The sequence below is a fragment of the Emys orbicularis genome, chromosome 21 (genome assembly GCF_028017835.1).
Source record: "Emys orbicularis isolate rEmyOrb1 chromosome 21, rEmyOrb1.hap1, whole genome shotgun sequence".
Classification (NCBI taxonomy): Eukaryota; Metazoa; Chordata; order Testudines; family Emydidae; genus Emys; species Emys orbicularis.
Window position 1 is genome coordinate 6,575,936 of NC_088703.1, and position 24,581 is coordinate 6,600,516.

At 49.8% G+C, this 24,581-nt stretch overlaps 1 protein-coding gene across 2 annotated transcripts in view; it reads right to left on the reverse strand.

The window, feature by feature from the left end:
• Positions 1-2,552: 2,552 nt before the first annotated feature.
• The window catches only part of LOC135892928 (galectin-4-like), a 34,239-nt gene continuing 12,210 nt past the window's right edge, over positions 2,553-24,581 (reverse strand). Inside the window, exons 5-10 of one of the 2 annotated variants that reach the window (XM_065420690.1) lie at positions 23,572-23,619; positions 15,846-15,890; positions 10,766-10,795; positions 10,072-10,160; positions 9,356-9,521; positions 2,553-3,155 (exon numbers count right to left, since the gene is read on the reverse strand). In XM_065420690.1, the coding sequence (XP_065276762.1) occupies positions 3,012-3,155; positions 9,356-9,521; positions 10,072-10,160; positions 10,766-10,795; positions 15,846-15,890; positions 23,572-23,619 (522 nt within the window). In that variant the 3' untranslated portion in view covers positions 2,553-3,011. The remainder of the gene's footprint in view (positions 3,156-9,355; positions 9,522-10,071; positions 10,161-10,765; positions 10,796-15,845; positions 15,891-23,571; positions 23,620-24,581) is intronic. The other variant, XM_065420691.1, reaches the window with a different exon arrangement.

Here is a 24,581-nt window from a genome sequence, read left to right on the forward strand (position 1 = left end):
GTGCAGCGGTTCTCAACCTGCAGCCCACAATGGTAAATAGGTTGAGAACCGCTGGTTTAGTGTCTGAGTGGCTGGAGGTACAGCTGCAAGAGATGATATTCCGTATGACATTCCATTTCTCAGTGCATAGCTGATTTAAAGACTTTGTATCAATGACCTGTTCTCTTCACTAGTTACCACTCTCCCAGTCTTTGTGTCATCTACAAGCTTCACCAGTGATGATTTTATGTTTTCTTCCAGGTCATTGATAAAAACATAAATAGCATAGGGCCAAGAACCAATCCCTGCAGGACCCCATTAGAAGCACACCCACTCGATGATTCCCCTATGATGAGACTTATCAGTTAGCCAGTTTTTAATCCATGTAATGTTTGCCATGTTAATTTTATTAGAGAGACAAGATGGGTGAGGTAATATCTTTCATGGGACCAAATTCTGCTGGTGAGAGACGAGTTTTCAACCGTACACAGAGCTCTTCTTCAGGTTTGGGAAAGTTACTCAGAGTGTCACTGTCATGGACTCACATGACTCGTGCTCTCTCTCGGCTCCATACGGTCCCTGGGAGGAACCCCCTTCAGAGCAACAGACCTTCTTGGGGGTCCGCTCTCTCCTGGGGGTTAAGCCGTAGGCCCCTCCACCTTCTGGAACCTCTCTGAGCCTTCAGCACACCTGTCTCTCGCTGTGGGCCCCTCAGGGAGTCCACTCGCTCTGGACCCCAGGGCCTCCATGCCCAGAGGGAATAATGCAACCCCAATCTCTAGCCTGCAGTGACTCTCAGCCAGCATAAAGCAGAAGAGTTTATTGAGCATCTGAACCCAGCACAGGAAACTCTCCGGGCCCTTGGGCTTAGCAACCTTCAGCACAGTACATCTAGGTCTCTCTTGCATCCAGGAGGGCTCTGGCTGCTCCTCTCCCCAGTCCAGCTGCCCCCTCCTTCCAGCCGACCATCTGTATCATCTCCCCCAACAGCTCCTCCGCTGTCCTTTGTCTTGGTCCCAGGTAAACAGGTCGCCTGGGCCTCCTCTCCTCCGTCCTTTGTTTCCCCCTGGCTGGAACCAGCGAGTCAGGTCAGCAGGGTCCTCTCTCCTCAGCCCTTTGTCCTCCCAGTGGCCAGAACCAGCTTACTGCCAAGCTGGGGTGGGCCACCTGGTCACCAGGTCACTAGGGTCCCCCATCTCCAGGCAGTTTTCTGGGGTCCCGACTGCCAGGTGAGGTCACACCTGGTCCCTTGCAACAACAAACTCCCTCTCCCACCGCCTCATTACACACGCAGCACACAGGGAAACAGAGATCCACACAGTATTCATGCAAAACTCAAAGAAAATCCCCCACTTCGTCATAGTCACAACTAAATACAAGATGGAACAGATTGTTCAGCAGAAGTAAATAACACATATTTCAAAGGTGAAGTAGCCTGTTAGCACCCCTCCAGTCATTGGGAGGGGAAAGCTTGGTGGGGAAGCGGGTTGGGGATTACAGATTGTTGTCATAAGCCATAAATCCAGTGTCTCTATTCAGTCCATGATTTTTAGTGTCTAGCAAAGTTATGAATTTAAGCTCCCAGGCTCATTTTTTGAAAGTGTTGTGCAGGTTTCCTGTGAGGATGAGGACTGAGAGGTCAGCTATAGAGTGATCGCTTGGTGAACAGTGTTCACCCACGGGTGATATGGTGTTTTTGTCAGGCTCTCAAACAACCCCCCACCCTTTCCAAACTCATCATCAGCTAGGGTTGAATCAGGCCCTGGAACTCTAATCCAGTGGTTCTCAGCCAGGGGTGCACATACCCCTGGGAATACACAGAGGTCTTCCAGGGGGTACTCAAATCATCTAGCTCAGTGTTTCTCAACCTGGAGGTCACGACACCCAGGGGAGGTTACTGGATCGGTTTAGGGAGTGGGGGCAAAAGACATATCTGGTTTCAAGACTAAGCTTGATAAGTTTATGGAGGGGATGGTATGATGGGATAGCCTAATTTGGGCAATTAATTGATCTTTGATTATTAGCAGGTAAATATGCCCAATGGTCTGTGATGGGATGTTAGATGGGGTGGGATCTGAGTTACTACAGAGAATTCTTTCCTGGGTGCTGGCTGGTGAGTCTTGCCCACATGCTCAGGGTTTAGCTGATAGCCATATTTGGGGTCGGGAAGGAATTTTCCTCCAGGGCGGATTGGCAGAGGCCCTGGAGGTTTTTCCCCTTCCTCTGCAGCATGGGGCACGGGTCACTTACTGGAGGATTCTCTGCACCTTGAGGTCTTTAAACCATGATTTGAGGACTTCAATAACTCAGGCATAGGTTAGGGATTTGGGTGGGTGATATTCTGTGGCCTGCGTGTGCAGGAGGTCAGACTAGATGATCATAATGGTCCCTTCTGACCTTAAAGTCTATGAGTCTATGAGTTCACAAGTGCAGGGCTGGCATTAGGGGGTGGCAAGCAGGGCAACTGCCTGGGGCCCCATGCCACAGGGACCCCCATAAAGCTAATTTACATGTTTTAGCCACGCCGCCTGGGCCCCAAGGCTCACAAGTGGAAAACGGCTCAAGCATCACACTGAATTGTAAGTACAATATTTATATTCCAGTCGATTTATTTTATAATTACATAGTCAACATGAGGAAGTCAGCACTTCCTCAGTAATAGTGTGGCTGTGACACTTTTGTATTTTTATCTCTGATTTGTAAGCAAGTAGTTTTTAAGCGAGGTGAAACTTGTGATACACAAGACAAATCAAACTCCTGAAAGGGGTACAATAGTCTGGAAAGGTTGAGAACCACTGCTTTAAGCTACAGTATCAGAAATGCATATAGACAAAAAAGAGACAATGAGACAATGAGAGAAGCCTTTCTCTCCCCCAACCCCCGTAGTGAGACTTCAGAGTTTCTGTATGATGTGAGATTTGGTGGCTGAGATCTCCAGGCTTGGCAGTGGAGCTGTTGAATGAAGATGATGAGAGGGCTGTGGAGTGGAGGATGAGTCAAATAGTGAGAATTTAGTGGCCCAGGAGGGGCCATCAGTACTGCACACAGGAGAGTGTCACATCCCCCGCTATCTGTAGCTGGTCCACCTGGTTGGCAGGGAGGCGGTGGACATAGTCAAACACGTGCAGCCCATTCACCGAGACCTGGTAGCAGTTCCGCGTGTTCATTATCTCCATCTGGAGGAGAGAGAAGATTTACGTTTGTGTGCCCTGACACCCAAGGATACAAGAACACCTGTTACACTGATAACAAGGCCCAGGGGAGCCATCAGTTCGTCTTGCAGCACATTAGCCAAGAAGATAAAGTTGAAGCCAAGAAAAGCTTCTCCTGACCTGCGTCTTTGATGCCACATGAATGTGTGTCTCAAAACCACAAATGTAACATTTTCTAACAGAGCTCCTGAAATAAAACAGCCGCTGGCTTATCGCCAAGCTCACCCCTTGCTACATGATCACAGAGTGTTTATTTCAAGCTCTTTTGATAGGGAACACAGTATGCAACTCAACCTCCGCTTCCTCAGAAGTATCTTTACAAGATTTGTTTCAGGCAGAAAGCGTACCTGCTTGGGAAAGGAGACGAATGGGGAGAGCAGATCAGAGTATATAAAATCACATTTTTAAAACCTACATTAAAAGAACATGAAGGTTGCAAATTCAAGCACTCAAAAATTAGATGATGTTAGGGATTAATATTGCCCAGCAACCTTAATTCATCTGCCTTGTGTGTGAGCATCATGGTACAGTCTTTAATTACATAAAATCATAGCGATGTAGGACTGGAAGGGACCTCAATAGGTCATCTAGTCCAGTCCCCTGCACTGAGATGGGACTGAGTATTATCTAGACTAGTGGTTCTCAACCCATGGCCCGCAGGCCACTTGTGGCCAATCAGCATACAGCTGTGGCCCATGTGACATCCTCAGGGCCATACATGTAGTATATATATTGTGTGGATGCAGCCCACATAACACATAGAGAGCAGCATATGTGGCCCACAATGGTAAATAGGTTGAGAACCACTGAACTAGACCTGGATAGGTGTTAGTCTCACCTGTTCTTAAAAACTTTCAATTGACAGAGATTCCACAACCTCCCTGGGCAATTTATTCCAGTGCTTAACTACCCTGACAGTTAGGAAGTTTTTCCTAATGTCCAACCTAAATCTTCCTTTCTGCAATTTAAGCCCATTGCTTCTTATCCTGTCATCAGAGGCTAAGGAGAACAATTTATCACCATTCTCTTTATAACAACTTTTTATGTACTTGAAGACTATTACCATGTTCCCGCTCAGTCGTCTCCAGACTAAACAAACTCATTTTTTTTCAATGTTTCCTCATAGATCATGTTTTCTAGACCTTTAATCATTTTTGTTGCTCTTCTCTGGATTTTGTCCAATTGTCCACATCTTTCCTGAAGTGTGGCGCCCAGAACAGGACACAATACTCCAACTGAAGTTTTATCAGTGCTGAGTGGAATAATTACTTCTCATGTCTTCCTTACAACACTCCTGCTAATACATCCCGGAATGATATTTGCTTTTTTTTTTTTTCCCCCTGCAACAGCGTTACATTGTTGACTCATATGTAGTTTGTGATTCATTATAACCCCCAGATCCTTTTCTGCAGTACTCCTTCTTAGGCAGTTATTGCCCATTCTGTATTTGTGCAATTGATTATTTCTTCCTAAGTGCAGTACTTTGCATTTGTCCTTATTGAATTTCATCCTATTTATTTCAGGCCATTCATCCAGATTGTCAAGGGCATTTTGAATTCTAATTCTCTCCTCCAAAGCACTTGCAAACCCTCCCATAGAATCATAGAATATCAGGATTGGAAGGGACCTCAGTAGGTCATCTAGTCCAACCCCCTGCTCAGAGCAGGACCAATCCCCAGACAGATTTTTACCCCAGTTCCCTAAATGGCCCCCTCAAGGATTGAGCTCATAACCCTGGGTTTAGCAGGCCAATGCTCAAACCACTGAGCTATCCCTCCCTCCCAGGTTGGTATCATCTGCAAATTTTATAAGTGTACTCTCTATGCCATTATTCAAATCATGTATGAAGGTATTGAATAGAATCAGACCTAGGTCCGATCCTGTGGGACTCCACTTTATATGCCCTTCCAGCTTGATTGTGGACCATTGATCAGTACTCCCCGAGTACACTTTTCAAACCAGTTGTGCACCCACCTTATAATATGTTCATCTAGCCTATATTTCTCGTTTGTTGATGAGGCCATGTGAGACAATATCAAAAAACTTACTAAAATCAAGATATATCACATCTACCTCAGTTAGAGTGTTGTATATATCTTTGATATACAAGGCAATGCCTCCTCCCTTTTTTCCCTGCCTGTCATTGCTGAACTTCTATACCCATGTTCCAGTCATGTGAATTATCCCACCAAGTCTCTGTGATGCCAATTATGTTGCAATTGTGATTATTCACTAGTATTTCTAGTTCTTCCTGTTTATTCCCCATACTTCTTGCATTAGTATACAGACATCTAAGACAGACATCTAAGATGTTCATTTGATTTCCCCTCTATATTCCCTCTTCTCTCCATAGTCCCTGCTGTGATTGCCTGTGTTCCCCCCCTTCCCCCATATTCTGACCCTTCACCCAAATTTCCGTGTTTTGGACTTACATGTGAGCTTTTGTCACCTGCCCCCATCAAACCTAGTTTAAAGCCGGCCTCACTAGGTTAGCCAGTCTGTATCCAAAGATACTCTTCCCCTTCCTTGACAGGGACCTCCAGAGGTCATCTAGTCCTGTCCCCTGCACTCATGGCAGGACTAAGTATTATCTAGACTATCTCTGACAGGTGTTTGTCTAACCTGCTCTTAAAAATCTTCAATGATGGAGATTCCACAACCTCCCTAGGCAATTTATTCCGGTGCTTAACCACCCTGACAGTTAGGAAGTTTTTCCTAATGTCCAACCTAAACCTTCCGTGCTGCAATTTAAGCCCATTGCTTCTTGTCCCAGCCCCAGAGGTTAAGAAGAACAAATTTTCTTCCTCCTCCTTGTAACACCCATTTATATACTTGAAAACTATTATCATGTTCCCTCTCAGTCTTCTCTTCTCCAGGCTAAACAAACCCAGTTTTTTCATTGTTCCCTCATAGCTCATGTTTTCTAGACCTTTAATCATTTTTGTTGCTTTTCTCTGGACTTTCTCCAATTTGTCCACATCTTTCCTGAAATGTGGCACCCAGAACTGGACACAATACTCCAGTTGAGGCCTAATCCGCACGGAGTAGAGCAGAAGAATTACTTCTTGTGTCTTAGGGCAGGTCTACACTACCCGCCTGAATCGGCGGGTAGAAATCAATCTTTCGGGGATCGAATTATCGCGTCTCGTTGGGACGCGACAATCGGTCCCTGAATCGACGCTTCTACTCCACCAGCGGAGGTAGGAGTAAGTGCCGTCGATGGAGGAGCCGCAGAGGTCTCACAGCGGGGTAAGTCGGCTCCGATACGTCGAATTCAGCTACGCTATTTGCGTTAGCTGAATTTGCGTATCTTAAATCGACCCCCCCCCCCCCCCCCGTAGTGAGGACGTAGCCTAGCTTACAACACTCCTGCTAATACAATCACTATACTATGAATCGCCCCTGGGTCTTCTCTTTATCCCTCTACATTAGGCAGGCTGCCTCCTCCTCCACTTCACGGCCGGGGCCCAGCAGGGGGAGCACTGAGAACACAGGAGAGACAGTCTCCCTGCTCTCCACTCTGGAGCCTGACAGGACAGCAACCCCCAGGAGGAGCAATTGCAGGAAAAGTCCTAGGCCCTACAGTCCTGGGCTGGAGCATGCTCTGTGCAGACAGACTCTTCAGAGAATAACAGCCTCTAACAAACCTCTAACAAACCTCTACTGAGCAAGTGCAAAGTGCAGTTTGCATTGGTGTGTAACTTGGCCGTATGTGGGTGGATTTTCGCAGGGACAGCAAAAGGCATGTCCCTGACACAAGGGAGATAAACTAGGGTTACCATATTTAAAAAATAAAAAAAGAGGACACTCCACGGGGCCCTGGCCCCGCCCCTTTCCCACCCCGCCCCAACTCCGCCCCTTCCCCACCCCAACTCCGCCCCTTCCCCAAAGTCCCCGCCCTAACTCCGCCCCCTCCCCTGAGCGCCCCGCATTCCCCCTCCTCCCTCCCAGCCACGCGAAAAGGGCTGCCCGAGCGCTACCGGCTTCACGGTTTGCCGGGCAGCCCCCAGACCCTGCGCCCCCGGCCGGCGCTTCCCCAGCGCAGCTGGAGCCCGGGAGGGGAAGTGCCCGGCTGGGGGCGCAGGGTCCAGAGGCATGGGAGCTGCCCGAAGCCGGTAGCGCTCGGGCAGCTCAGCTCTTACAGAGCCCAGGAGTCAGGGAGCACAGCAGCCCCCGGCGCCCACTCTAAAGTAAGCCAGGGAATATTTTTCCCGGACATGTTCGGCTTTTTGGAAATTCCCCCCGGATGGGGGTTTGATTACCAAAAAGTCGGACATGTCCGGGAAAAAACGGACGTATGGTAACCCTAGATAAACATTTCCCCCTCCCCTGCCAAATTTCTAAAGCACAGGGGCTACAACCACAAAGGGATTTAGGCACCTAACTGCCAGTTTAGGCACCTAAGTCCAAAATTTAGAACCTCAAAACCCCTGCTCAGCTGCTGCCAAAGGCTGTAGGCCCCTGAATCCTCTGGGTGCCTCTGTTTCTCCTGGTAGTCTCCTAGGCACCTAAATCCCTGTGGGTGGGTGTGTGCACAGCTGTCCAAGGCCTGACACCTGGCACCCGGCTAATGCCTAAACCCAATGGGATTCACAAACTAGACAGTACCCACCTATCTCACCTGCGGGGCCATATCTGATGGCCAAGCTAAGAAGCTGCCTTAGAGCATATGTACTGGATTGGGTCCCATGCAAAGAGGTGGCATTGCCCTTCCCCTATAGGCCTAGGGTGACCAGATGTCCCTATTTTATAGAGACAGTCCTGATATTTGGGGCTTTTTCTTCTATAGGCGCCTATTACCCCCAAGGTGGAATAGCTTCAGCAGGAGTACTTGAATGTGACCTACCCTCTGTAGCCCAGTGGCTAGGAAGTAGGAGATTTGGGTTCAAATCAGACAGACTGTGTATCTCCCACATCCTGGGTGAGTGCCTTACTGGCCAGGGAATACAGAAGGTGGTGGTGTCAACACCCCTTCTCCCCCTAATTTTTTCCCCCCCAAGAAAGAGCTGATCCAGTTTAGGTGCCCAACTCCAGGAGAGAGTCCCAGCAGAGAATCCCGAGCACAGACAGACACCTAAATCCGGGTCGGAGGGAGACACCTACGTCCCTTTGAGGGGACGGGGCTTTAGTCACCTGCCACTCCTTGGCTGGTTTAGGCAGCTCCCGCTCAGCCTGCTGGCTTTTGTGAATCCCGGTCTTAGGCACCTAATGTTCCCCTTGCACTGTATGGGGACCCTGAATGCCCAACTTGAGGCTGTGGATTCTGCTGGACAGCAGGGAACCTAAAAGTTGGGCTCAGCAGTGCGGTGCCTAAGTCCCCTTTGTGGGTCTTGCCCTAGAGCTTCTCAACAAAGTGGTTGCAAGAATTCTTGAGCATGAGCAAAACAACCTATTTCTTCCTAGCTTCATTCTTGGAAATGGCTGAACTGTTTCTACTGAAACTTACCAAACAATTCAGTCTGAAGCTGATACCTGGCCTGGGAAATTTCACCCTGAATTTCAGGCTAAGTTATAAGCAACTGAAAACAGGGTCTTATAATGGAAAGTGTCAAACAACCTTAATACTAAGTGGTGCTATAAGAATGAATGATCCGGAGTCAGAGCACAAGAGCTTATCCCTGTCTCTTAACACAAGAATAGGGGGGTATTCCATGAAATTTAAGGAAATACTTTTTCACATTAGGCACGATTAGACTCACTGCCACAGGCTTTCATTGAGGCCAAGAAATTAACAAGGTTCCCCCCACAAAAAATATAAAAGTCTGGCATTCTACTAGTTAATTCTAACAACAGTTTTGACAGGGATAGAACACCTCATGCTCCAGGCTGAGCCAATCTCTAATTCGTAGGCACTTGCCCCTTAAAAAACAAACAACTGATCTTGACTGTTTCTGTGTCTGGACAACTCCAAAATGGGTGAACCTTAAATTCTCACACTCTGCCGGTGGCAAGGCCCCCAAAGGGGAGAGGAAGATGGGAAAATATTTTGTTGGTCCCGATGCAGTCTCAGCATGAAATGTCTCTGAAGGATTTCGTTCCACAGGGGCCTGTGGCTCTGTGGATTCCCGCTGGGCCTGATTCCCTACTGCACAGCACCCCAGCTGCAGCATGAAGCTGAGAACATGTTCCAATGCGTGCCTCAGACAGCCGCCTTTGAGGCTCACCTGGAAAGCCTGGCCTGGCGCGAAAGGCAGGGTGGAGAGGTGCCTCTCCTCTGAGCCCCAAGTGCCGTGCGTTTGGGTGTTCCGAACCAGCGCCCTCTCCCTCAGCCGTGGGTTGATGTGCAGGGCGATGTTGCCGGTCATGCTGTTTTTCAGTTTGATATGAAAGCTAAGAGGAGGGAGAAAGGGTTTGGTCAGAGCTTTTCATGACAAGGGTGCAGGGAGAAATGTACCAGGATGGTGCACACTGGAGAGTGGGACAGACCCGTGTCCTGTAGCCAGGGCCACCTTCAACACCCCCGCCCCCACCCCTCTGGGCACTGGAGCCTACACAACTTTGACCAGGAGTTCCTATGCCCAGCTCCTGGCAATTCTTATCCCAGCCTGGACTTTCCCATCTGCCATCAGCATCTTGTGACCAGACCACTCTGCTTGTGGAGAAGGAATATTAGGAAGGGTGATTGCATCCCGCTGGGCCTGGTGCTTAGCGGTTGCCTCACAAATGAAGACAAAGGGTTTTGTTTGTCACATGCTGCGTGCAGCAACCCACCCCTCCCCCCCCCCCCCATTTCTAAAGCATTGTTGCTTGGTGAGTCTCCTGCCCACCCCCATCCCTATCCCAGGCTGTAACCTATCAGTTGCGTTTGTGTGATGGTGGGTGCAAACCAGCCCATGCACAAGGCCTCCATGTTCCCCTCCAGGCTGCATCAGAAACCCACCTGTTTGCATGGAAAGGCACGTTCCCCACAATGGTGATCTTGCGGGCCCGGGAGATACTCCCTGGGATGGCCACTTGGAATGGGACGACCTGAAAAGAGAGCCCAAAATCTCATAGGCCACAGTCCTTCCCCACAGCAGCCAAGCGTGGGGAGTCAGGGGAGGCTGTCCTAGCCCCAGATTGGGGTTAAAGGCTGACAGGCCTGGGGTAGGGGATGGAATGGCTCAGGGGGAGGGGGCACCTCCATTCCTGCCAGGCCCTGGAAGGCCAGCGCCGCAGGAGGGGGGTTGTCACTGGCTCTGTTGGTCAAGGATTGGTTGTGTCCCGACCAGTGGCTCAGCTAGGTGCAGCCCCTACACCGCTGCCCTGGGGCAGAGAGCTGAGCAAGGAGCTGCCCCCACCCTGCGGCTGTGCTCCTGCCGTACGTATGGACCAGCTGCCTCAGTCCACATGTGCTTGCGCAGGCCCAGTTCCTCTGGTGCCACTTCTGTGCAGGCCAGGCCAGCAGCACTCGCTGGGCAGCACAGTGGTCTTTAGGTCATATTGTCATGAGCAACTGAGATGGGGGCTGAGGCTCTGGACTAAGGCAGGAGCGATTCCAGGGCTGGGGGGCGGGGGGGGGGGCGGCTCCTGCTCAGATAAGCCCCTGACCCGGCTCTCACTAGTTCCTTCTCGCTGTTTGGCTGGGTACTCACCGGGTTGGTCACAGTCATAGGAGTGTTGTGCTGAGGAGAGAAGACACGAAGGCAGTCAGAACAGTCCCTCAGACATCACTGCGTAACACCCCCCAGTCTGTGCTGGCTGGGGAGCGCCAGTGGCCAAGCCACTGGCAGGAGGCCCCAGCACCTCTCTGGTGTGGAGACTCTACCAGGCCTCCCCTGTTCTTTGACAGGCCATTGGCAAGGGCACTGGGCACAAACCTACCTCTCTGCAGGGCGCAGGGAATGCCGTGCGGGTTTCTCCTTAAAAGAAAGGCCTCGGAGCCCTTTTCTCCCCAGAAGGGAGTCAGTGTCTGCTGCTCAGGGCTCATGAGAACCCCTACAATAACAAACCAGCACTCTTGTCCTGAGCAGCCCGGGCATTCGTGCTGCCAGTGGGCACGGGAGTCAGGGGGAGGCAGACCAGTGACCCACAAGGACCACTTCAGGCAGCTGAGAATGCCAGCTGCCATCTCTATGGAGCTGGCCACAGCTGGCTCCCAGAATGTGCCTCTGGGTGAACCCCAGCCCAGCTCTCAGCATTGTCACCGTTCCCAGAAATGCTCTCAGTAGCATTCAGCTTGTGAACTGTACAGTCGGGCACACGTCTCTCCTATGCGCTCTGCATCCAGCCTGCACGCTAGGTCATCTCCTGAGCACAGCTTCCCCTGGGCCCTGAACACACCTCTGACAGGAGCTCCCCCAACCTCTTTAGCAGAACAACCCATAAAACCTGCCACCAATAATGCCTTGAAGGAGCCAAAAAGCAGGGAAGCAAGGAAACAAATAGCAATTTACAGGCACATTTGTGAGAGATCAAATGCAATGGAGAAGATGGATAAAAAAGAAACCCTAGGAGAGCCCAGCTTCTCCTGCTCCCCAGGGACTGAAACTGCCCCCAGATCTGCTGGGAATCATGGTGCCTCCAGGACAGGAGCATCCCAGGCAGCCGACACACACTTCCCCCTGCCAGTGTGTCCCACCTTTGCCAGAGCAGGGCCATCTCTGCGGATAAGAGAGGCGTTCAGCACCTGTGGCCCATTTGAGTCTTTGTCTCTCTGTCGAGATGAGGCAGCTGCCACCAGGGACTGAACTGAGACCCATCAAACTCATTGCACTGCTGGGAGCTTTGGGAGGAGATGTTCTTCTTTCAAGAGGTTTGGAATCATAGAATCATAGAATATCAGGGTTGGAAGGGACCTCAGGAGGTCATCTAGTCCAACCCCCTGCTCAAAGCAGGACCAATTCCCAACTAAATCATCCCAGCCAGGGCTTTGTCAAGCTGGGCCTTAAAAACCTCCAAGGAAGGGGATTCCACCACCTCCCTAGGTAAAGCATTCCAGTGCTTCACCACCCTCCTAGTGAAATAGTGTTTCCTAATATCCAACCTAGACCTCCCCCAAGATGCCGGGCCGTGGGTTTGGCATGAACAATAAAAGGGAAAGAGCAGACCTGAAGGTCAAGGGGAGCTGGAACGGCAGGTAAGGGCAGCCTGGGGAAGGGAAGGAGTGTGCTTGGTGCCCTGGAGCTACCTGGGGGCAGATGCAGCCAGACAGGGAGCTGAGACATCCCAGGAAGGAAGCCTGGTGATCCCACTGCAATAAAAGCCAGGAGAGGAAACCCACTGTGGATAAAAGAGAGCACAAGGCAAATAATGGAAGTGGTGGCCAGCAGGTCCTCCTCCTCCATGTACCCAAGAGGAGAGTTCTGGGGAGTTGCACAGAAATAAAAACTGGGCTGATCCACAACAAAGTATCAACTAATCAGTGGAGCTGTGATAGCTGGGGATTTCACAGACAGACCAGGCAGCAGGAAACACCAGGAATGCCAATGCCACCATCCCAGCACTGGTCCAAAACAGGCCTACAGAACAAGTTACAGGCTGGGAGTGAATAAAAACTGTCTGGCAGAGAACAGACAGCAGACAGAAGACAGGGATCAGTATTTCCAGGAGCTTAATACTGATGTGCAGGAGAGGCAAATTCCCCTGGATTCATAGGCCCAGATAAGCACAAATGGGAGAGCCAGCATGGACTGTGAATCTAGATCTCCTACCTGGAGTGACAGAATAATCACAGTGCTTATAATCTGGGAGAGGGCAGCAGTGCAGAGAGAGAGAGAGAGACCTGGGGTTTAAACTGAGACACCTACTAAAATGCAACCGTGACCCCTTTACCATGGATCGAAGGAAGCACGTTTTTACCCAGCCGCTAACCAGCGTGTGAAATTCACCGCTGCAGGACAGCACAGAAATCAGAGATGAAAGAGACCTGCATGTTGGGTCTAGGAACATAGGGCTGGAAGGGGCTGCCTGGGTCATGGAGTCCAGTCCCTGCTATCACAGGCAACCCCATCATCTAATCCCATTTATACAGTTATCAAGCTCCATCTTAGAACCAGTTAGGTTTCTTGCCCCCATTACTACTTTGGAGGGCTGGTCCAGAACCTCCCTCCTCGGACCGGTGGCCTATTCAAGGGCTTAAACTGGTCCGGTTTTAATTAGCTCAGACAATGGCCCTTTCCCTGGGAAACTTTCCCAGTTTAGTAAAACTCATTATTCCAAAACACTTCCTGCTATTTACCCCCACTGTCATTTGCTCAGTTTCATTCCCTTACTCCTGATTCTACTCCCTTTGTGCCCCCCTAAACTAGTCCTCTTTCTCCCTGATATCTGTACCCTTCACACCTGCCCTATTACTCACCATGCGGTCGAGCGACGTGGACGGTTCACTCAGGGCTAGAGCACAAAGGAACGTACTGCCTAGCCGCTTCTTTAAGTGCTCAACCCTTACAGTAAGGTGCAGTCACTGAGTGGTTAAGGTGCTTGGCTACACTCCTGACGGGAAGGGTGCCCTCCTGGTCACCCACCTGTAAAAGGGGTACCTGATCCATCAGGTTAGGGCAGTCAAAGGTGGTCAGCTGTGATGCTGGCCACATCACTCCTTTGTGTATCATTCCCCCTGCAGCTCCATTGGCAGCACAGTCACATAGCATTTGGAGCTGCAGGGGGAATGCTCGCCCAGGTCGATGTACCTGCACTAGCTCTGAGCGAGCCAGGGGTCACCCAGCCTGTATCACCTGCGGACTTGATTCAGTGGGAGTGCTCTGAGCATGCGTAGCCCCCACAAAAGCTGGCCAGGACTGGTGCTGGAAGGGGGGGTGCTGCAGGTGGTAGCAGCAGCAGCAGGGGCCCCCCGGCTGCTCGGCTCAGCTGTTCTCAACAGGGAAGGAGTGGTGCCGGGGAGATGGAATATCCTGCCCAGAAGTCCCATGCAGGAGAGGGCTGAGGACCACCCAGTCTGCTAGGCTGCCAGGGGCAGGGCAGAGGCCAGGTGCCAGGACAGGCGACGTCAATGATAAATCCCCATCGCTCCACATAGGCTTGGCAAAATGAGTGGATCCCGCTGGCCGCTGAGGGGTTGGCTCTGCGCAGGTATCGCCTGTCTGGCTGAATGACTGTGAGAGAGAACAATAGGCTCACAGACTGATGGACAACCAGCCCTCTGTGTGTCAAGTGACAGGACTGGAACGCTGGGCCAGCTCCCCAAAAGAGCACTGGAGCAGCGTTCCAGTACGACTTGAGCGCCGGCTGGATGGGGTGTCCTGTTATGCTCCAGTGAGGGGCTGTGTGTGTCAGTGGAACTCGAGTTAGGGTGACACCACTGGAGTTATATCCTGATTTTGCAGTGGAGACAAGCCCTTTGTCACTAGCCCTCTTTACACCTTGCCTGTGTTTGAGGCAGAGGCAGAGGGTAGAACAGAAGCAGGGGACGGGACTAAATGATACTGATGTCTCTCCTGTCATGGAACAGTCTGGAAAATAAATGTCATGTGATCTCCCACAGCAACATCTCAACAACAAAAAGAACTGACTATACAACTACCTAAAGTGCTGGACGGCATCAGCAGCAAGGGACCCAACTGCAGGAGTGATGGGATGAAACTGAGCAAAGGAGCAGTCCGGTTGAATATCAGCCAATCTTTGCTAGCCCATTGAACCTCTCCCGAGGAAAGGAGGCCGGATTCAATGGTATCTTGCTTTTGTTACTTGTAAAAGAGGCTCAGGACACCCCTCGGCTGTGGTAGAACCCCAGTGCCACTAGTGGCAATCTTTCTTCTGCCAGAGGAATGACGGACAGTGCAGCCCTCCAGCCACTTACTAACCAGAACATTATTTCCCCCGCCCCAGTTAGCTTCAATGTGCAACCTCTTAAAAATCCTGTCCTTCTCCCCTCCATGGAATTCCCCCTTTCACACACTGGCAGAGTGGGCAGACTTAGGGTCTGGCTACACTGCAGCTGGAGGTGTAATTTCCAGCTTGGATAGATGCACACAGGCTAACTGTGCTCACGTTAGCATGCTAAAAATAGCCATGTAGCTGCAGCAATGCGGGGGTCAGCATGAGCTCACTACCCGAGTACAATCCTATCTGAGACCCCGGGCTACCCCATGACACCACCTGTGCCACCGTGGCTACACTACTGTTTTTAGCCTGCGTATGTCGACCCAAACCAGAAAGTACACCGCCAGCGCCAGCAGCAGTGTAGATGTCCCCTGAGACACACATTTGCTGCATTTGCTCTAGCCAGGCATTGCTTCCCCCAGACACACATTGAGAATGAGGGGCATTCAGGGCCGGCGCTTCCATTTAGGCGACCTAGGCGGTCGCCTAGGGCACCAGGATTTCGGGGGGCAGCATTTTGCCGCCTTTGGCGGCAATTCTGCGGCGAGGGGGTCCTTCCGCGCTCCGGGTCTTCGGCGGCAATTCTGCGGCGGGTCCTTCACTCGCTCCAGGACCCGCCGCCGAAGTGCCCCGAAGACCGGGAGCGCGGAAGGACCCCCCCCACCACAGAATTGCCAACGACGACCGGGAGCGCAGAAGGACCCCCGCCTAGGGTGCCAAAAACCCTGACGCCGCTCCTGGGGCATTGCTGGGTCTTTGGATAGCTGGCTCCCCCTAAGAGAACTCACTGCCCTCCCACTGACTTTCAAACTCCCCTGGAGAGAGCTGCTCTGTGTTTCACTGGAGAGCAGGGAATGAGGTTGCAGCCACACTGCATTGGGCTGTGCCCCATACCAAGGCAGCTGGCACCTGTCCTGGGAAGTTCTTCACTTTCTTCCTCTGCAAAGACAGAAGACAGATTTCACAATTCAGTCTCTCAGGCTCTTCAGCTGGTTATTTTATTCCCACTCTCACCTCTACCTGAGTGTGGGCCCTGCTCCATGAACACACTCGGGAGAACCTGGGGCCCTTGTTTGTTCAGCTGTCTCTGGTGCTTCCAGCTGTTTCTTCTCCAGAATCAAATAGGTCTTTTCCATCTTTAATTTCTGAGATCCCACCACTCTTGATTTTGACCCAATAGAGTCAGAGGTTCTCCGCACCTCTCAGTTTGTGTTTCTTTGCTCTTTCACAATGCCTTTTATCTTACTCCGAGCATACTGCCTCCTGCACATCCAGCCCCTGAGTAACAACTGGGGATAGATCAAAGGACATTTCCTTATCTTTCTTTTCCCTTCATTGCTTTATCCTATTCTGTTCCTCCCAGTGTTCTTCCCTGGGTTGGATTCTCTAGTCTGTGCTATGCAGGAGATCAGACTAGGTAATACTCCGAATGGTCCCCTATGGCCTTAAACATTTGTGAAACTATGAATCTTCCCAACTTTGCTCTGCAGAAATGCAGAGTCTGTCTTCCCTTCAGCTGTCCTCCCTCAGGGCTGAAATGGAATTGAGCCTAACCAGAATTTGATACAGGTTAAGCAAAATGTTCTTGAAAAACAAGAACTGGCCCAGATCTTTAGACAAATAATGAACCATCCTGGAGGCGCCATTAATGAATGTTCCCCTATGAAGGTGTCCCTAGTGTCACCTTAATCACTCCCTGCCTTATTCTCTTTGATATGTCTTGATGTATAGAGCAGCTTATCATCTTGGATTGGACTATTGGGCCATCTAGTCTGACATCCTGCCCCTAGCCAGGGGCCAGTACATGTTGCTACAAAGCAAGGCAAAAATCCTCAGCTATGCGCTTAGCCAAGTGTAAATTGCTCCACATGGACCTTCCTGATGCCTGCACATAATCAGATCAACCTTGGCTCTGAAACATGGGATGTACTTATCCCCAGCAGATGCAGTCACCATTGTTAGTAGAAGAAGGCAATAATGTCTAATGGTTAAAGCAGGGCTGGGCGGGGTAGAGGCATAGCACGCAGAAGTAGCTAGCTCCAGAAATGGCTTACATGTGAAATCCACGTGGCATGCAGCGCTGTTTGAACCAACGGGGCTCCAGCCACATTGAACCCCGAGCAATGTAGTACAGAAAGGAGACCAGACAGGCCATTTCTGAAATGACCAGTGCACTGTGGGATAGGAGTGGGAGGACTGAAGGAATATAGGTAATGCAAGATGGCACTTAATAGAAAAATAACAAGTTAGTTAGGTGAAACTAGTTATAATTAGCGTTGCTGTTGTTAGGCAAATTCAAGTTGTTTTTGTGAGGTTAAAGAGGGTTGCTTTTGTGTTAGTTTGAACCACACAAACCTAGTTTAAGCTGACTAAAACCACTAGAAGGCTTGTAACTGCTGCAAGAGGATGTGTCTGAGACAAGTGGAACATTGACTGACGCAAGCAAGGGCAGCTAGCAGGTAGGCATAGAACATAAAGGGGAGATTTAGACAAGTTTTAGCATAGGCGCCGACTTCCTCTCTATCCAGGGGGTGCTCGACCCACCCCCGCTCCGCCTCAGGCCTGCCCCCACTCCACCCCTTCCCTCAAGCCCCTATCCCCGCCCCGTTTCTTCCCACCCCACTCCGCCCCTGGCCTGCCTCTTCCCACCCCCTCCTCCAAGCACGCCCCATCCCCGCTCCACCCCCTCCCTCTCAGCACCTCCTGCACGCTGCCTGTTCCATGGAGTGCAGGAGGCGCTGGAAGGGAAGGGGAGTTGATTAGCGGGGCCACTGGCAGATGGGAGATGCTGGGGGGGAGCGGGTAGCTGGCTGCCAGTGGGTGCTAAGCAACCACTAAATTTTTTTCCATGGGTGCTCCAGCCCTGGAGGACACCCAAGGCCATGGGATGCCTGGATGATGTGGTGGTCCTCCTTCTAGCTCTACTGTGAGTAACAGGCCATTGTTTATAGTATTAAGGAAGCACCATTGTAGTTGGGGTTTCCAGTTACATTGAGTACAGCGTACAGGAAATATTTGCGTTGGGAGATAGTTACTTTTGCCGAATTGCCAACTCGTAGTCTGAGTCTTAAAACCAAAAATTAGTTCCAAAAATTTCGAGAAGGATCATGAGCAATGACCGTATCTCTCCAGCATGGGATGCATGCACCCTGCCGCTCAACCAATGGCACTAACACCAATAGACACTTATCCGATTACATGTCAAAGCAACTTGTATAGTTGGAGAAACATCACTTGGGGTACACTGGTGAGGGGGCAAGAAGTGATTTTCCCAACAGGACACACCCTCTCTGCTGTAGACAGAGCCTAACTAACCGAAACAGCTCAGGCTGTGTCTACGCTACGGACCTTACAACGGCACAGCTACACTGCTGTAAGGTCTCCTGTGTAGCCACTCTCTGCAGGTGAGAGAGAGCTCTCCCGCCGGCATAATTAAACCACCCCTAATGAGCAGCGATAGCTGTGTTGGCAGGAGAATGTCTCCCGCTGACGTAGCCCTGTCCACACCGGCACTTCTCTCAGTGAAACTTTTGTGGGTCGGGGCAGAGGTGAAAGTAAGCCGGTCCAGTCCGGTCCAGCGTACCAGTAAGAAAATGGCTGCCGGAACACAGCTGACCATACTGGCAGGGCCGCTGATGGTGGGGAGGGCGCAAAAGGGACAGCTGCCCTGGGGCCCAGTGATTTAAAAGGGCCCGGGGCTCCCAGCAGCAGCTGGGAGCCCCGGGCCCTTTAAATCACCACCCGAGCCCTGGGGCTCCTGGCCGCTGCTACCCCGGGGCTCCAGCAGCAATTTAAAGGGCCCGGGGCTCCCGGCCGCCGCTGCCACTACTGCTACCACACCAGCGGCTGGAGCCCTGGGCCCTTTAAATTGCCGCTGGAGCCCCAGGCGGCGTGGGCCGGGTAGCGCTGAAGGGCTGGCTGGGGGAGTCTGGCCCCAGCTCTGCCCCTTCTGCCCGAGGCCCCGCCCCTTCCGGGGGCCCAGAGCTGCCCCCCCATCTTGCCCCAGACCCCAGCCTCCCTGCAATATTGGTAAGTCCTTTAAGTTACTTTCACCCCTGGTGAGGGGTGTGTTTCTTTTTCACACCCCTGACCCACAACATTTTTACAGACAAAAGTGCTAGTGTAGACTTAGCCTTAGTATCCTCAACAGACACCACAAACTTGTTAGCAGCGTCTTCCTCCAGCCATTAACTTGTTGATTTACCCAGAACAAGAATAGAAGTGGGCAAGAGCTCCAGGACGCTTATGGAAACAGCATATTTGAAGTGTATGCTAGAGACTATTTGCAAAAGCAAATTCTGTATTTGCATTTACAAGTGATCACAACACAACCCTAATTCTAGGGGTTACATTCATCCAGCCAGGGAACAGAAACAAGAGCATGTGACGGATGTATCCTGAATACTAAATGAAACAAACAGCTCACAGATGAGCTGCAGACCAAGGATTACTCAGTGAATCATTTCATAAATTAGAGAAAAAAATCTCAAGAGGATCATAAACAAATAGGGGCAAAATTCAGTGAATAAAGTCACATTCAGCCCAGCATGTATCCAGAGCGTTGACACTTTAACTGAAGGGGCGAGCATGTCGAATGTTTAATTAAGTTGCATCCTTTTTCCAAAGTTCTCATAAGCCATTGGAGTTATGTGTATGTCAACCAAAGCAGAGGCACGGAGTTGGGAATTGGTCCTGCTTTGAGCAGGGGGTTGGACTAGATGACCTCCTGAGGTCCCTTCCAACCCTGATATTCTATGATTCTATGATTCTATGATTAAACAGTCTGATCAAACCCCCTTTCTTCTCTCAAACACTCCGCTTTCATTCTCTTGGCTCTACTGCAGCCAATATTTCACTCATGTTCCAGGCATCACAGAGCCTTCCAGCCTAGACAGGTCCTGAATTGCTAATGGGAAAAACAAGTGAATCCTCTCTGATCCCCCCAGCCTTCCTTATTCATCAGCCGGATGCACCAAAGGACACATGCTCAATGCCTCTTCCCTTTGCTGGGCATTTTAGCCTCTCTCTCCTCTTTGAGGAGCAGCCGATCGGTGTGACAGCTTCTCTCTCACATGACTAGGTTAAAATCCCAACATGACTTTGCCCCACAGTGAGTATCGAATTTCCTTCATCTCCTATCAGGTATTTTAGCCAAAGCTCTTGGGAGCCACCAGGTCACCTAGCTCACTTTTTCCAATGGACTTTTGTCATAAACATACAGCTAATGGTAGCATAAAATCCCTCCTTTACCAGTAAGGGGTTAAGAAGCTCAAATAACCTGGTTGGCACCTGACCAAAAGGACCAATAAGGAAAGAAGATACTTTCAAATCTGAGCGGGGGGAGGTTTTGTTTGTGCTCTCTTTGTTTGTTGTTCCCTCTCGGGACAAAGAGAGAGACATAAGAACATAAGAATGGCCGTACTGGGTCAGACCAAAGGTGCATCTAGCCCAGTATCCTGTCTACTGACAGTGGCCAATGCCAGGTGCCCCAGAGGGAGTGAACCTAACAGGTAATGATCAAGTGATCAATCTCCTGCCATCCATCTCCACCCTCTGACAAACAGAGGCTAGGGACATCATTCCTTACCCATCCTGGCTAATAGCCATTAATGGACTTAACCACCATGAATTTATCCAGTTCTCTTTTAAATTCTGTTATAGTCCTAGCCTTCACACCCTCCTCAGGTAAGGAGTTCCACAAGTTGACTGTGCGCTGCGTGAAGAAGAACTTCCTTTTATTTGTTTTAAACCTGCTGCCCATTAATTTCATTTGGTGGCCCCTAGTTCTTGTATTATGGGAACAAGTAAATAAGTTTTCCTTATTTACTTTCTCCACATCACTCATGATTTTATATACTTCTATCATATCCACCCTTAGTCTCCTCTTTTCCAAGCTGAAAAGTCCTAGCCTCTTTAATCTCTCCTCATATGGGACCCGTTCCAAACCCCTAATCATTTTAGTTGCCTTTCTCTGAACCTTTTCTAATGCCAGTATATCTTTTTTGAGATGAGGAGACCACATCTGTACGCAGTATTCAAGATGTGGGCATACCATGGATTTATATAAGGGCAATAAGATACCTCCGTCTTATTCTCTATCCCCTTTTTAATGATTCCTAACATCCTGTTTGCTTTTTTGAATGCCGCTGCACATTGCGTGGACATCTTCAGAGAACTATCCACGATGACTCCAAGATCTTTTTCCTGATTCGTTGTAGCTAAATTAGCCCCCATCATATTGTATGTATAGTTGGGGTTATTTTTTTCTTTACATTTATCCACATTAAATTTCATTTGCCATTTTGTTGCCCAATCACTTAGTTTTGTGAGATCTTTTTGAAGTTCTTCACAGTCTGCTTTGGTCTTAACTATCTTGAGCAGTTTAGTATCATCTGCAAACTTTGCCACCTCACTTTTTACCCCTTTCTCCAGATCATTTATGAATAAATTGAATAGGATTTAATAAATTTAATAAATAAATTTATGAATAAATTGAATAGGTCCTAGGACTGACCCTTGGGGAACACCACTAGTTACCCCTCTCCATTCTGCGAATTTACCATTTATTCCTACCCTTTGTTCCCTGACTTTTAACCAGTAATTAATCCATGAAAGGACCTTCCCTCTTATCCCATGACAACTTAATTTACGTAAGAGCCTTTGGTGAGGGACCTTGTCAAAGTCTTTCTGGAAATCTAAGTACACTATATCCACTGGATCCCCCTTGTCCACATGTTTGTTGACCCCTTCAAAGAACTCTAATAGATTAGTAAGACACGATTTCCCTTTACAGAAACCATGTTGACTTTTGCCCAACAATTTATGTTCTACTATGTGTCTGACAATTTTATTCTTTACTATTGTTTCAACTGATGTTAGACTTACCGGTCTGTAATTGCCGGGATCACCTCTAGAGCCCTCTTTAAATATTGGCATTACATTAACTATCTTCCAGTCATTGGGTACAGAAGGCGATTTAAAGGACAGGTTACAAACCATAGTTAATAGTTCCTCAACTTCACATTTGAGTTCTTTCAGAACTCTTGGGTGAATGCCATCTGGTCCCGGTGACTTGTTACTGTTAAGTTTATCAATTAATTCCAAAATCTCCTCTAGTGACACCTCAATCTGTGACAATTCCTCAGATTTGTCACCTACAAAAGCCGGATCAGATTTGGGAATCTCCCTAACATCCTCCGCCGTGAAGACTGAAGCAAAGAATCACTTTAGTTTCTCCGCAATGACTTTATCGTCTTTAAGTGCTCCTTTTGTATCTCGATCGTCCAGGGGCCCCACTGGTTGTTTAGCAGGCAGGCTGGTTTCATGCCATTGATCATAGATATCCAAATCCCAGGTAGAACTGTTCTCTCCTTGTTCATCTGTTTCTATTTCTTCACAGGGCAGATCCACAGCTCTACACGGTCTGCTACAGAATTGTGACATACAGGGCAGATCCACAGCTCTACAGGGTCTGCTACAGAATTGTGACATACAAGGAATATTAATGCCTCAGTCATTCTCCCTTGTACAAGGAGGAGACTCACAGCTCTGCAGTTCCTTTGCTTCTGTCTGAAGTACAGCAGCCCTAAAACTCCCAGCCACCAGGACCCAGATAGGAACATACCTGTAGGAATACAGGGACTTCTATGCCAGAGCAGACCTGTGGCCATCTAGTCTGTATCCTAACCCTACCAGTTAGTGGTTAGCTTATGCCCCAAAGCAGGAGGCTTTATGTCTCATATTTTTTATTCTCTCTAACACAATGTTGGGGTGAAATTCTGGTCCCATAATTCAATGGGATTTTTGCCACAGACTTCAGTCCAACCAGAATTTAATTCTGAATGGTCTCATCATCCATATAAGTGTCCCATCTTTTTCTACGTCTCTTGGTGATATCATGTGGCAATGAGTTCCACAAGTCAACTGTAGTGTATAAAAAGTATTATGAGATGTCTGACAAAGTCTTAAGAGTGAAGAATGTGACTGCAGTAACTGTATAATTTTATGCCCTCAGTCAGCTGAAATGAAACATCAAGTTTGTGTGGGACACAAGGAAATGTGGGACTAAGCTCAGCGGCATATAACAGTAGGCAGGTGCAAATGAGTGGAAGAAGAGAGAGTTCCATGTTAGCAGCTGTCCAACCTCAGGAGCAGCCGCTCTTTATCTGGTCACAGTGCCTGTAAATCCTGGCCAGTGTCTCTGCTCTTTCACACTGGACCCTCTGTTAGCTCCATCTGCTCCCAGTGATTTGCTGAACTCGGATTTCCCAAATTGCTCCCTAGTTTAAATCTGCGTGCCCTCTCCGTCTGCACATTCTGCAAGCCCATGGCTGCTCGAGCCACAGGCTACCAGCTACTGCACCACCCAGGGCATTGGGATTCTTCAGATCTGGGATTTGGAGCCATGCAGGCTTTTCTTCATGGCCCTCTCCACACAGGAGTCCTTGAAGCATAGTGTGCGTACCCCACACCTCTGCAGCCTCACCTGGCACTTCTGTATAATATGCCAGGGATGATGTTACCCTACTGGGTTTCCCTCCCTATCCTGCCCCCTCCCATCCCAGGGTCTTGTCAAAGTCTGTGTATGATGGATGTGTTTCATCTGTAGCAAAATACTCACTGTGGGAGCTGGAGCCCCGTAGACTGGCTGGGCAAACACATTGGAGATCTGCAAGGACAGAAAGGCCAGGTAAGCACAGCACCTGTGATCTGAGCTTCAGCAGCTAAAACTCCCCTGCCTGCATGACGTCATCAGAATTAAATAGCCCCTTCGCTTCGTGACAAAGCAGAAGCTGGACCTCTCGCCCCACCAAGACCCAGACGTGGGACGAAGCCCCAAAATGAGAGGCCCAGACAAATGATTCCTGCAGAGAACTGGACCTTCAGGTGTCTTCCCCTTCAGAAAGGATGTTGAGAAGCGAGGTCTTGGGGTGTCACTCTGGTGAGCTGTGTGGCTGCTCCATTCTGACAGGCTGCAGGGGTCTCAGCAGTATGACGCTTCCCATCCAGGTGACTGGGGCATTCGTAGAGCAGCCAAAAGCGTGCTTAGTTCAGGTATAAAGCAGGGCCCTGTCCTACAGAGCCTGCAGCCTACACAGAGGCAGTGCCACGGGGGTGGAGGAAGACAAAACACTCCTCACTTACTTTTCTGGCTTCTTTGGTCTCGTAGCCTTTGCCCAGGAGAGGAAGTCGTCTCAGCCCGACAGGACTCGGGCAGTGGGAGGCAAACCCTGTTCGAATGTCTCATACGCAGGGGGACAGTTGGACCCAGTCCACTACTCCCATGCTGATGCAGCAGGGGGACATGTCGGGTATTGTGCCGGCTACCATGGCCAGAGACAACCATTTTGGCCCCTGATGTCTCCTGGAGCTTTTCCAGCTCACTTTTCTAGGATGATCTGAGCATCTGCTCTTTAGATACACATCCCCTCCTAAGTTAGCAGAACATGGGAATGGAAGAGTTGTACTTACACTGCTGGAGTGAATTCTATAAGCAGGGACTGCCTGCCCTTGCGGCTCGTAAACCAAAAAAAATACATTACGGTAAACCATAGAATCATAGAAGATTAGGGTTAGAACAGACCTCAGGAGGTCATCTAGTCCAACCCCCTGCTCAAAGCAGGACCAACC